This window comes from Mugil cephalus, chromosome 7 (genome assembly GCF_022458985.1).
Source record: "Mugil cephalus isolate CIBA_MC_2020 chromosome 7, CIBA_Mcephalus_1.1, whole genome shotgun sequence".
In the NCBI taxonomy this organism is placed as follows: domain Eukaryota; kingdom Metazoa; phylum Chordata; class Actinopteri; order Mugiliformes; family Mugilidae; genus Mugil; species Mugil cephalus.
Window position 1 is genome coordinate 15,483,253 of NC_061776.1, and position 13,879 is coordinate 15,497,131.

The 13,879-nt window shown below is 42.4% G+C and overlaps 1 protein-coding gene across 2 annotated transcripts in view; it reads right to left on the reverse strand.

The window, feature by feature from the left end:
- Positions 1 to 13,879, reverse strand: part of LOC125010405 (laminin subunit alpha-3-like) — a 49,720-nt gene that overhangs the window by 29,477 nt on the left and 6,364 nt on the right. For both annotated transcript variants that reach the window (XM_047588997.1, XM_047588998.1), the window contains exons 3-16: positions 9,584 to 9,701; positions 8,655 to 8,773; positions 8,399 to 8,569; positions 7,733 to 7,833; positions 6,866 to 6,981; positions 6,099 to 6,217; positions 5,533 to 5,623; positions 4,552 to 4,683; positions 2,930 to 2,980; positions 2,761 to 2,808; positions 1,658 to 1,792; positions 977 to 1,111; positions 395 to 529; positions 213 to 265 (exon numbers count right to left, since the gene is read on the reverse strand). In XM_047588997.1, the coding sequence (XP_047444953.1) occupies positions 213 to 265; positions 395 to 529; positions 977 to 1,111; positions 1,658 to 1,792; positions 2,761 to 2,808; positions 2,930 to 2,980; positions 4,552 to 4,683; positions 5,533 to 5,623; positions 6,099 to 6,217; positions 6,866 to 6,981; positions 7,733 to 7,833; positions 8,399 to 8,569; positions 8,655 to 8,773; positions 9,584 to 9,701 (1,524 nt within the window). The remainder of the gene's footprint in view (positions 1 to 212; positions 266 to 394; positions 530 to 976; positions 1,112 to 1,657; positions 1,793 to 2,760; positions 2,809 to 2,929; positions 2,981 to 4,551; positions 4,684 to 5,532; positions 5,624 to 6,098; positions 6,218 to 6,865; positions 6,982 to 7,732; positions 7,834 to 8,398; positions 8,570 to 8,654; positions 8,774 to 9,583; positions 9,702 to 13,879) is intronic.

A 13,879-nucleotide genomic window follows, 5' to 3' on the forward strand; every position in this document is an offset into this window, starting at 1 on the left:
TTTTCCTTTTTTAATTACCTTTGCATTGCGTGGGAAAAACACTTCCTTGTAAAATGTGCTGGGTGAAGTTCAGCTGTGTTATCAGTTTCATGTGAATCCACACCCAGAGCTGCATTTAGACTGCAACGACTTTTGTTATCATGGTAAATGAGAACATGATCAAGGCGGGGAAACAGCAGTTAGAAAATTAACATCTATTAAGGGCAGCTTACGGTTTGAGGATCAGAAACCTCGGTTCCTGCTGTGTTGCACGTGCTTACGGGGGCTGCAAGGACAAGAACGGGAACAATGGAAGAGGGAACTTTGAAAAGAAGCACTGCCACATTTAACACAAGTGGTTCAAATAATGAGCGCTGCTTCTGCCTCAGTCGAAAAAAATGACCATGGATGTTACCTGAGCATTGGGGGAACCGGAGTCCAGAGGCACAGCGGTCGCACCGCTGTCCCACCACACCTGGGAGGCAGAGACACTGACCAGAGAGCGGGTTGCACGTCGTGCCGTATGAGCCTTCCCGTGAACACTTACAGACTGGGGACAGCGAACAAGCAGAAATAAGAAACTCAGCTGCAAATCCCTCATGCTACCACCATTAGGGTCAATCTAATATGAAAAAGGACTTAAGATGACTCTTGAGATCTGCCTGTTTATATTAAGGATCAGATTTCCTGAAGTTATTCCCAGTTGCCTTGTCTTGGGAACATGACTCCAAAGAAGGAAGAAGTGCATGTATATCACATGATGTAGCTCTATGTGAAACTCGTGCAATCAAAAAGAAACAAAACTAAAACACAGATGACAGAGTGGGATCTGTCATCCCACAGTGTGGGAGACTGGGTATTAGAGTCATGAGAAGATGACAATCCTGTGAAACCAGAAGCTATTTTTTTCCACTGAGATCAGCAGAGGTCACATGGAACCAACTGGTTTATCTGTCGCAGCTCCGCTGGTGGACATGCAGGGCTCAACCCCACTCACCAGCACAGTCCGGATATCCATAGAAGCCCGGTGCACATTCATCACACTGCCGTCCCACGTAGTTGGGGAGGCAAACACACTGACCGCTTGGGCTGCACACACTGTCAGCCACACCGGCCCCGTCACAGAGACACTCTGAAGGAAGAAATAAATCTTTACAGTTTACTCTGCAGCCATTAACAACATAAAAAGAAGCTGTAACATAAATAACTTTAAACATTAAAGCAGATATTTGAAAGTTGTATAAAATTACTTTAGCTAACTTAAGAGTTAAAATGCATTTGCTGGTCTTCTGAGGATATTTAAAGCAGTTTGGCCTTCAACATTTTTAAATTTTTAAAATGGCCAGTATAATAGACTTGTACTCATCAAGAAACTATTGATGCAGATTAAAGGACACTTTTAATACTAATCCCTGAATGCAGGAAATGTGGCATCAGTTCTCATCTCATCTCATCTTCTACTATCGCTTATCCACACTCGGGTCACAGGGGGTTACCGGAGCCTATACCAGCTGTCAGGCATCAGTTCAGCATAACAAAATACTATTTTGTTTATGTCTACATTGTAACACGTCGTGGTCATTGCTTTTTTTAAGCAAAAGTCATGCCTCATAAATAATCTCTTGAGTTTTTCACACTCTGATAACAGAACGCTAACAGAAATGAGGTTGTCTCTCACCCTGGCAGTCAGGGAAGGAGTGGTACCCCCGTCGGCAGCGGTCACAGTACTCGCCCTCCACGCCCTGACGGCACAGGCAGCGCCCCGAAGCATCGCACACCCCGTACGCCGTCCCCCTGTAGTCGCAGATACACTCTGTGCACAAACACCCATCGGAAACATTTACTGTAACAATAAAAGCGAACAAACGAAATCCTGGCTAATGCAAATTCAAATGAGTGACCCCGCTGAGCCATGAAGCCTGCTTATAAATGAGCCCGTTGTAAAGTTTTGGTTCAAGCTGACAACAAAGACCCACAAATACTTCCTTCAGCTGAACTGCTCTCGTATTGTGGCGCACAGTGGTAAAGCTACGCTGGTGCCTACGTCTTGCCAAGCCTCGCCTGGTATCGGTATGTGAATAGACTTGGCCCCAAGACAGTGCATCTACCAGAGAGACGGCCACAATTTTCTCTGCCTGTAAACCCCTCCCAAACATAAAAATTAGCTTTTTAAAGGCTTCTAATGAAAGTCCTTTGTCAGTCGGCTCGTACGATTAAAGACGAGCTCTTGAACTGACATGTCTGAGAAAACTTACTACATTCTCTGACAAATGAGATTATAGAAAAAGCGAAAGCTTGGACATCTTTTAAAAAAGAAATGCTTCATCACTAATAATGGGTTTCCCAGCTTGAAAGACACCAGAAAAGAAGATCCCTAATATAAGACTGGTTAGTTCTCCCTAAACACTGCCACCATGACAGGACAGAGACCATTTGAACTCACACGCTGTCACTGGGCACCAGCATATTCCAGCCATCTCCTTAAAACCAAACTGTATTTAACCCAGGTCTCACAAGACCTACAAACACGATCTAACATATGCATTAAGACTCGCCTGCTCTTTTTCACATTTAGCCCTACATGGTCCTCTAAAGCCCCCTTTTAACTGCGTGAGCTGCCCCGTAAGTAAACGTGACTCATGTGACAAAAAAAAAACCTTCAAGAGAACACAATATAAACATTCTTGTAAAAAGAGGAGATGAAGCCATAAAAGCAGTTGACAGAGCACAGCCATAAAAAAAAAGAAAAAAAACCTTCATATCAGATCTAATCTCACTCACGCTGACAGCTGGGAGAGCCGAAATAACCCAGAGGGCAAGCAGTGGGCACTAAACACAGAGAAAGAATTACATTAGTTGATATTAACAACATTTTAAATGACTGTTAACATATGTCCACCACTCTGAGTTCGGACACGTCACGCTACGACATGGTGTTGACTGAACTCACCCACAATGGGACCGGCAGGGGATTTGGTGGTGGCCGGGAACACAGGATATCCTGAACGCAAAGTAAAGGCACAAAGTAAAGACCTCCAGTGATGGGTTTATTAGTTGTTTGTAATGCAAAGAATTAAAATCGTCTTAGCTTAGCATGTATACGGATAAATACAGGGGCGATGAGCCGAGATCCGTCCGAAGTGTAAAAACAACCTTTGTAATGTTTTAGAGAATTATGCGTCTTCAAGTCTCAACCAATTGTCTGGTAACAGTCAAGAAACAGCCCAGCATACGGCCACTAGAAGGCTTCAGACCTCCATTTTGATGATGCTAGTAGGCAGAATTTGTAAGCTTCAGGCAGAGCCAGACTGTTTCCCCTACTTAGAAGCAATATTAACCTTCTTATCAAACTTCCAATTAGCATTAAATTTAGCAAAATGTTCAACTATAGGGATTGTCCGCTTTAAACTTTTTACCATTCCCTTGCTGCTAGCTTTACCCTGGTTGTTAAAGGGTTACCCAGATGTTCAGTGTGGCTAATATCAGAAAGAAACCTTGATTTAATTTAATATTTTTGTGTAACCACTGCAGATTCAGTTTGCATGCTAATTGTAGGGCTATTTTTTTACACCATGGTAAACTGGTACCAAGGAAGCATTCACAGCAAACCTCCCTTTAAATGTTGCAGAGAGTTTTGTGGTTTAAAAGTTGCAAATTGTAGAGAAGCATCTCCACCTAATGACTGATTGGAATGTTTGGTCTAGTTTTACAGGGTCACCAGACTGAAGATAAAGAGGACCACTTTTAATAACTTAAGGTGATAAATCTTTTGCCAAGACAAATTCAATTTAATGAATCAGGGTTTACTACACCTCGGGGCAGATCTGTTGTTTAACGACAACAAAACCAATTTATATTAAAAAGCCTTGTCACCAACAGGATGCCTCTCTGTAATGTCTTAGATCAATGAAACAGAAATAATTTTAAATTAAACCTCCAAATAAATCAAAAATGTGTATGATGTTATGTAGTTATGAATGCTGCAACATGTTCACACATCGATCCTAAAAAAGGCTTGTATCAGTCAAACCAGAAAAACCACAGGATGACGAAACAAAAACTTCTCATAATGTTGAAAGATGAAAGGGTGGCTGGCTTATCGCTGCGCCATGGCAGATTCCTGGGTCTGCAGCCAGATGAGATCAACGAGGTGATATGGGGGGAAATTCTCTTTGTGTGTAATATCTGTTTCTTTATATGTAGTTATGGCATGTGGAATGTGTGCATGTAACAATGGAGCATGTGCACAGATCCACATATAGGCCTGCAGCTTTAAAGGCATAATTCTTTCACATAAGCTTTGTCCAAAAAAATCCCTTCGGGGGAAACTAAAAAAAAAAAAAGATACCTATTCTAGGCTTCAAAGGGTGGGCTCAGTTTCATCTGACTCTGTAGAAGTTGACACGCACAAAAAAAGCAAGTTGGTTTATCATATAGTGAAGTTTTCCATGGTAGCAGGAGGGTGATATCACAAACCGGGCCATTTGACTTATGAACTTGACTCCACACCTTTGTTTGCATTTATTTCTTTACCCACCCTTAATAAAGAGTTAATAAGAAAACTGAACTTACGAATGCACTGAGGGTAGTAATAGTATCCATCAGCACAACGGTCGCAGTTTTCTCCAGCGAACTGTGGCTTGCAGATACACCTTCCAGACCCCATTTCACAGCCGGCTGTAGTCCTGTCATCACAGCTGCAGGCTGGTGGGTGTCACATGGTTTTTATGAACACAATCATTAAAAAGTACCCACGTTAACGAGAGCAGACTGACACGGAAATAAATGATTGCGACTTGAGGCAAAACCAGATTTTCTGTTCTTCACATGAAACCTCGATAATGGAAAGCCTTCAACCATCCTTCATCTCAGAATGAGAAAACAAAGAAGAACATTTACTTTGACTCTGAACACCTTCCGCCGCTAAACTGACTTAATTGAGTTTGTGGCTTTTATGGTTTACTTTTCAAAGCGCTCAGGGCAACCAGTTTAATTCCACTACTTTGTAATGTCCAAACACAACTGGCAGCTATTTATACCGGGAGAAACAGCCATGGACCATTAAAGTAAACAATGGCGGAGCCCAGTTTAGCAATAATACAAGCTGGTGGTGCCAGTGGTACTTGTGCTTTGGAGCCATTTGTATCCGTCTAAAGCAACAAGCTAATACCTTTTGTTTGAATGAAACTTTGTTTTGGCTTCACTCGTGAAATGCCTAGAAGGTCAGACATTATTTAGTTTCCTAACTGTCTGGTGCTGCCAGACTTACATCCAGGGAGATACTTTCATTGATTTGGTTTAATGCAAAAACTGATTTGAATTACTATCTAATCTATAGGTAGACAGATGCTGTTTTCCAAAATGTGATTCTATAGTGGCCCTGACGGAAAGGATGAGATTTTGAGCATTCACACATGAACCCAAACAGAAAACCAAAGTCTTAAACTCTCAGTATTTCAGATACAAACTGGCCCGCACACATCTACTCAACATTTCCTTTACATGCAGATATTTTAGAAGATTTGTAATTTGCAAAGACAAAAAGTGACTCACGGATACAGCCAGCGGGAGACTCTGGAGGGACTCCGTATGGCCTGTAGAAACCTTCAATGCAGCGCTCACAGTTCACTCCGGCAGTGTTGTGCTAAAGAGCAAAACAAAACTACTGTGTGAGCCAAACAACACTTAACAAGGTGAACATACTGTACATACAGTACACAACCAAAACCAGAGGTGGACAACCAACGAATTTGTACTGTACATTGTATTCTGTAGTTTCTGGCAGCACATCAATGTATTTATTCAGGACAGGATAGAGCACTTGGATGTGATCTCTGCATGTGTTTCATTATTTTTTTTTCTTAACATGTTTTATTTCAGCAGAAAACAAACTAATTTCCTGTAGCAATTAAAGAAAAACAAAATGTGTGCAAACCGAAGCTTATTGGATTTTGGCCTCACAAGTTTAATGGTGCAGTACACTCCTTAGAGAATTATCACACACACACAAACAGCATAGCAACATGGCACTTTTCTTAATTTTTTTATACTCCACCCATACACAACCGCACGCATGCATGCACACAAGAATCAGTTTAAACTTGATGTGCAATTCGTACCTGGCAGTTGATGCACACTCCTCCTCCATCATACCTGCCGAAGGTGTCTAAACTTGCTCCCCTCTTTTCCACCTCTGGGTCGTAATAACAGTCAAACGCATGCGAGAAACACTGGCAGGCTGAGGAGGAAACCCCCGGAGACAGAGACACACAATTATTCCATACGCTCAGCATATCGCACTCTTCTGTCTTCTACTTAAGCACCTTAAGCTACTAATTCCCCCCAAAAATAGAAATCTGGTGGTTAACTATTAGGAGAATCTGTAAAATCCAATATACACAAGATGGCATATCCTCTTCCTGTATACCACCCGTGTGACTCATGTTTATGAATGGGTGCACTCATTGGATTACAATTCTTCTTCATCCTTCTCGCTGTGCTTTTGTGGCTTTCACAGGTCATATTTCATGAGGGGAAAATCTGTCCAAAGCAATTAGGTGCCTGCTGACACGGGTTCTGCTGGCTGACTGAACGGCTCGCTGTTAAGCTTTCACTACCTACGTTGACTAGCTGGCCAAGCAGACAAAGAGCTAGTCGTGCACTGTGCTGTTCATCACACATACCATGTGAGGAATGTCCTCTCAGCTCTTCACTGAGGCTCACCACAATACCATATCAGGGCATCAACAACAGGGCTTAAATATCAGAGGCAGCAGGACACTTCAGTTCTCTATGGGGGTCGTAATTCAAGGAGCCAGCGGAATGGGAATTAACAGAGTGTGGTTGTGTTTACACATCGAGTGAAGCATTGCACATGTACACTTACGCTGACACTCATTTGGGCTGTCAACGGTCGCGGCACGCCATGGTTTCTGGTTGAAGCCCGGGCAGCAGTGGTCACATGACTCACCGCAGGTGTTGTGTCGGCACTCACACTGGCGTCTACAGGAAGGATACATGACAGTATGATTTAGTTAAGACAAAACTTTACAAGTTTGTACAAAATCTGGAATCCAACTTGACAAGTTGAGCATCATCGACATATTGTGAAGTTTTACTGGCGAACGCTGGCACAAAGAGCAGCCTATTTACAAATCCAGCATACAAAGAGCAATGTTTTGGTCTCGCTCTTTGGCTATGCTAACTTTGTCCACCATTTGATGTAGTACATGTAGCATGTCTAAGCTTTCTTTGACTAAAAACAACCTCTTACAGCATCTGCAAACAACCCTGATGAGAGCGACGAGATAAGGTTCCAAAGACACAATGGCACATCCAAGAATCTTATACTGTATTATTGTTCAGCTCATCACAAAACCTGAGGGCTACAGTCAATCAAAACATCCCTTTATCCCTCCAGCATCTGACAGTTGGCTAAACATTTATAGCATTGCAGGCGGTAATCAGAGGAACTGCTGTTGGTTTTCTACAATGGCGATGTTAGTGTACAAACCTATGAAGTAATTCACTTCACTGCATATGATGGCTTGATACACTTGATTTGTCAAACCTTTGTCTCGTTTTGTTTTGCAGCTTTCAGCCATCACACTAGGCCGGTTATACACAGTGGAGCAGATTATACAAATAAAAAAATTAAAAAAAAAGACTAACTCTGTTAATGAATAAAGAAGAAATGGACAAGTTCCTGGTTGATGTCACACTCTCAAATATTTATAACGCTGAAACTACTAACCTGTTTGGGTTGTCCTGGTTTCGGCCTCCACCACACACCTGTGCATGCCCATGACAAACACAGCGTCCACCAATGCTGATGTCCTTGATACTATAGTAATACTGTCAGCAGATTAAGAAAAGGTTATCACAGGCACAATTTCAAAAAGCATTATCAGCGTTATCAGCAACATCACTCAGGCGAATGTCTGGCTCTGCTTTTCAGCAGACATGAGTCACACTCGTTGACAGGTACAAACTTAAACCATGACCCATGAGCTAAGGCTCGTTTTATGGGGTGAATCAGTGCACTGTATAAAAAAAGTATTAAAAAAAAGATAAGATGTAAGCAGCTGACTAATTGGCTCTCAGAGTTCTGAGTAAAGGAACCTGTGAGTTCATTTCTAAACTTATGTTATCTAAATACCAGACCTCAACCTGCAGTCTGAAAGACCTGTCCAAACCAGCCCCCGAACCCATAAAGGAATTACCCTGATCTGACAGATCTGGCATATTGGACCTTGACATACAGTAGATAAATGTGTGAGCAGGTCAGTGTGTTTGTGTCAGTAAAAAGGAAGCTGGCAGGTAGGTGGCACGAAGCAATAAATTTGGTTTGCCCAAATGGGAAATAAGAGTCTGCCAGCATAACACCTCAGTGTGAGGTTTGAAACAGTATGTGCCTCACCCTTCGTGTGACCGTGGGGTCTCTCTGGGCCTTGGAGATAAGGTGGCCAAGCAGGGTGTTGGTGCGGAGGAAGCGCAGGCGGATGTTGGTAGCCTTTGTAAAGTCTCGCAGCACTGGTGAGTAGGTAAAGTTTCTGGACCCCGGCCGGCCGTTGACCAGAGACACCACGATCTAGGCAACACAAGTCTCTTTCACAAATTCTTTTACACAAAATGCAGATATTCTGGTTTGGTTTTCTAATTGGTGAATACTATACCTCTCCGTTCTCCAGAGGGACGATTCGTGAGTACTCTGTAGTGCAGATCTGGTCATTGTCACTCAATATACGAGCATTGGGCTGCTTTCTGAACCTTTCAATACACTCACGTTTTGAATCTGCAAAAACATGAGCACTTTATTCTTTTTATTCTTAAACCTTCCCTTATTTCATTCATTTTTCAATTTAACAGTAACACCATTTATGTGAATAAATGTAGCAATATCTAGCCAATAAAGCACTTTTTTCCATTCAAACAAGGACAGTGTTAAGTGGATTCATTTGGATTGTAAATACAAAAGTATTTCTTGCATACAGTATGCATGTTTTTTGTAATACTGGGAAACTGCACAAGTGATGACAATTACAGGAAGAGTAATATGCAGGTGAAACATTTGTTCAATTCCAAATAAATCATTCAAAGGCAAAGCTCAAGGCTAACGAAGTGATTGTGAAGGAACACGAACTTGGATCACGTAAATATTAAGAGAAACACTGAGATTGATCCATTGAGCCACACCCATGTCTCCTGGTACTCTCTTTGAACAGGTGCCTACTCGGTATTAGACCTTATGACTCAGACACAGCAGGCAAACATATCAGGTCTACCAAAAGTATCAGTCATACAGTTCAGATGATTTTTATTTGTATGTTACATGACTAGCAATTAAGTTTTCAGACTGATTGAAAATCTAAGCTTCAAGAATTCATTCGATGCCTGTTTTTTGAGGTTTTCTGCAGACGTGACATATCTGTGATTTTTTATGATATAAATGGTTTCTATTTACTCCAAAGAAAGAATTGAACACCATGAACACTAAAGGAGCTAAATGATTGATTGGATGTTTATAACAGGCAATAAAGAACAGTAGGCATTATTTAATTACACTAATATGTTTAAGAAGACTTGGCATACAATAAAAACTTACGTGCAAAATATTGCCAAGGGGAGAAGGTTCTCCCATGGTCCACAGAGCGCTCCAGCACCCACAGGTCAGGGCGAGGTGAATTAGCAAACTTGATGAGGACATACGCTACATGGAAGAGCTAAAAACCAGAAGACAAAGACCAGGGTAAACAAAAGGAAGCTACTGCTCAGAACGGATTTTGGCAAAATATTGCAGTTTCCTGTGCTCTCCTTGCTCCATCAAGAAAGTTTTGGCCAGGGGCTCTGACAATATTCCTGTTTCCTTTCTTGGAAAAACCTGGGCACAAGATCAGCTTAGTTGTTGTATTGTATCTTAGGCATTGCACAAAATCAACTTCCTGTGTTCAGTTTTTATTCCTGCAGCTTGACTTGACCAGTATCAGTAAAGTACAAATCCCTCACCAACATTTGTTACCATGGATTCAATAAAACCGGCGAATGTGCGGCCAAAAAGGTTTCTGCTAAGCCCACTGGATTCCTGTATGCTCTTTCAACTCTCTATCTTCACCTTGCATTAGAACTTACAGACCATACAAGGGCAGAAATTTATCCCAATGACTGTTTCAGCCAGCACTGAGCTTTCTGGTGATGCTCAGTGTTGTGCATGTGCTTTGCAGTTTGTCAACAACCTTATCAACCCCTAAACGCAATCAGCTTTATTGAACATTGCACAATGCAAAAGCAATTCATAATAATCAAAGCTCTCTTGTTGTTTGTCATCTGGCACATACCTGACTTGGATCAACATGCACATGGCACTTTCAGTGTTAACAAGCCCATCACTTACATCTGACCACCACACCCCTGGTTTGTTTTGTAAAGGCTGAAACATAGTTTATCTAAATCCTCGCAAAGACCCCAAAGCAAACATGTGTCCTACAGAGTAGGCATAGGTATAACTCTACTGTACAACTCTACGTACAGTACCTGCCCTCGGGATTGAAGTGATGAATGAAGACGGCAGCTAAAATATTGTGTGTTAGTTAAAAGACATTTCTAGAGACTGTCTCGCTTTGAGAGGGGTGAAGGCAGGCCCACACTCGTCTAGCGTCCCTCAGCACCTTGATGAAAAACTCCAGCGGGCATTTGAAATATTCAGGTTTTCGTCTCCCCTTGCAAGGAGCTAAGCTAACATATCAGAGCAAAGCAAAGCACGACAAAGGCCTCTGCTGTGGATTCATTGACTATGTCAAAAAGGACCCTCAATTATCTTGAAGGTTTCCTCCCCCAACCCTGAGAAGTAAAAGCATCAAGTTCAAGTAGCTCTTGGGTTGATGGATTGTGAGAGAGTTCAGGGCTCAGCTGGGTAAATGTCTGGCCTGGTTCTCAGAAGGTAGTTAACAATAGCTAATAACCGACAACGTAATGATTACGTTTCAAATGAGGAATAGTTTTGTTTTGTTTTTTTTTTCACTTGGCTGTCCTTTAATCAGCGTTGCCAATGAAGACAACAGTCAGGGTAAAAGTAAACAAAGCAGCTCAGAATTCCTCCTTCCAGCCTAAAAACTGAACGGGGTGTGTCTTGAACATAATCAGACATGACTTCCACCCACACGCAACAGGATGTGCAAATAAGAACAAAAGAATAGTAATTGAATGACACACAGAACACATGGGCTGTCACCTAAAAATAGAAACAAGGCTTTTGCAAAGGGGCTGCCTACTTCCAAAATGTTGGTTCTGCTAAAGACCGGGAGGAAGTTCAGTTCGCACGGGCTGTGATGACAATAAGGGAGGGCCGGTGGGGTGGCAGGAGAGAGGGGGGTGGGAGGAGGGTAAAAAGGGGTAGGGGTGGCTAGAGACGTGCTGGCTGGCATGCAGACCCGTCTCGGATTCCAAACATAGCACCACATTCTCCTTCTTTCCCTAATGCCTCAGAGCAGAGCGTGCCACTGCTCTCAGGAACCTGTCAGTGATAGCGAGGCACAGCAACGAAAACCCTCTGTGCCACTTAGTGATAAAGATGGTTTCACGAAAATAAGTTACAAACCGTGTTGTTGGAATTGCTAAATAAAGCTAGTACCAACAGTAACCAACAGTAACCAAGAATCACATTACAAAAGCAGCAGATATCAAATTCATTGCTGATATGGATCAGTAATCAAAATGTACTGAACGTCAACGCAGGTCTAAACGTGAAGAACCAATAGTTATGTTGTTGAGTGCTTCGTCCACTTCAGTCAGGTGTCACAGTGCAAAGGCTCTGCTCCAAGCTCCCTCAGGATGTCTGACCTCATCACCCTATCTCTATATACCAATCCGCAAAGATTATGACCATAAGGGCGGGTTGGTAAGTAGGGAGGTTGGTAAATTAAAAGCTATGAACTTATTATTGTCCATTATTTGCTCCATTCGCTTCAGACAACAACTCACCCCCAACCTGGAGAGAGCAATTTGCAGTTTTCCAGCAGAGTACCATGACCTCTAAATTGGATATGCTGATCTTCCCAGTGTGTGCCAACAGGATCACATTCTTTGCACTAATCAGAGTCGCAATTATGAGGTTACAATCCCAGACATCCTCATTACCCCGGCTGTCCATAAATATCAGAAACGGGATCAGAGACATTTTTTTAGATATTACATCATATATGTCTAAAATCATCTCATTCATTAAGACCTAATACTGTGTAGGTCTCCCTTGTGCCTCCAAAACAGTTGTGAATCATCAGAGAATGGACATGGACCTTCTGAGGGTGTCCTGGGGTGTCTGGTGACAGGATGTTGTTAGTGGGGGCCTTTGGGTCCTGTGGGTTGAGGGGAGGGGCCTCTGTGGATCATCCCACAGACACTTGATCAGTTTGGGATCTAGTGACTTTGGAGGCCAGGTCAGCACCTGTTTTTCATGTTTTTTAACTTGTTCCCAAACCGTTTTTGTGTGTGTCTGATGTCAGGCTGCATCCTGCTGGGGACGGCTGCTGCCATCAAGGAGTGTCATTGCTATGGGGTGGGGGTGCCTGCTCTGGTCTAGGTGGGTGGTACATGTCTAAGAATCATCCACACAAATGCCAGGAACACGTTTCCCAAGAGAACATTGTATTGTCACAAGATGGTCAATGTTATTTACCTCCCCTTACATGGTTTTAATGTTGTGGCTGATCTGTATATTGATACATCTACTTTTAGTTTAAAAAAAATACTGTGATGACAAATGCTCAGGCACCAAATATTAACTTGGTGCTAAAAACTGAGCGGCAAAAATATTCCTCTGGAAATAAACCCAGTGGGAAACAAACAGTGCGATACTGAAAGAAGTAAGCCTGCCCTGACATGGGTTTGCTTCATTCTTAGCCTGTCTATCCAAACGTATCCTGCCAGTGTAAACATACAGTCTTGAAATACATACAGTACCTACGTATTGTTTGGAGGGAGGATGAAATATTGTACTGGCATGCTTTGCACATAAGCAGAGAATTCCAGTGGCATAAAAGACATTGAACACATTGACATGCTCATGTTTAAACACTTGGAACAACACTTGAACGGAGCCCCTCCCAGCATCTGTAGCCTCAGGCTTTACAGAGGAGTCATTCCAGGAGGTTTAGCATAGGAGGCTGTGGGTGGGTGTCAGAAAGGTCAGGGGTTGAGCTGTGACAGGTATGGAACTGTTTGACAACTACTCACTTGCCTTTTGCCACCCTTCTTAAATTCCTGACCTTGACCCTCTGTGTCATATATACAACATATAAACTATCCAGATCTCCTCTAACCTTCTAATTAACACACCAGGGCAACATGTCCCCCATGACCAAACACCATTTTAACAGCATATTAACATTTTTCTCTTTCTCAATAGACTCTCATCACACTTAGACCTGTTGCACATTTCATGTTAAGCGTGTGTCTTGCGTGTGATTCATCAAGTCTAGATTAGTGACCCATTTAGCAGGTTTGCGTGTCAGCCTCAACAGTGAAAAGCAGCACCACAACACAGAAGTCCTTCAGGCATGTGCACCATTTGGGTAATAGAGCTGTGAAGCTGTAGTTCATGATAACAAAATAATCTTTGTAAAAAGACCCGATTGTGTGATCCTTTGCCAGTTAGCGGTTGTTGTCGTGCCTGCCACGTGGATCTCTTCAATTATAATGTCATTGTGTTGCTGGAATGAAGTGTACCGTAAAATTAACTGCCTAGGAATTTCAAATATTGTTACTGGTGTTATAGCAGGCACTGTATGTTGCCAAGAGTATTGGGTTTCATATCTAATGTTTAGCGGGTATGAGATGAAGACTGCAGTCCAGCATTGATCATTTTCAGCAAGTGCAGTGACGAAGCTGGTATTGCATTCCCTTATCT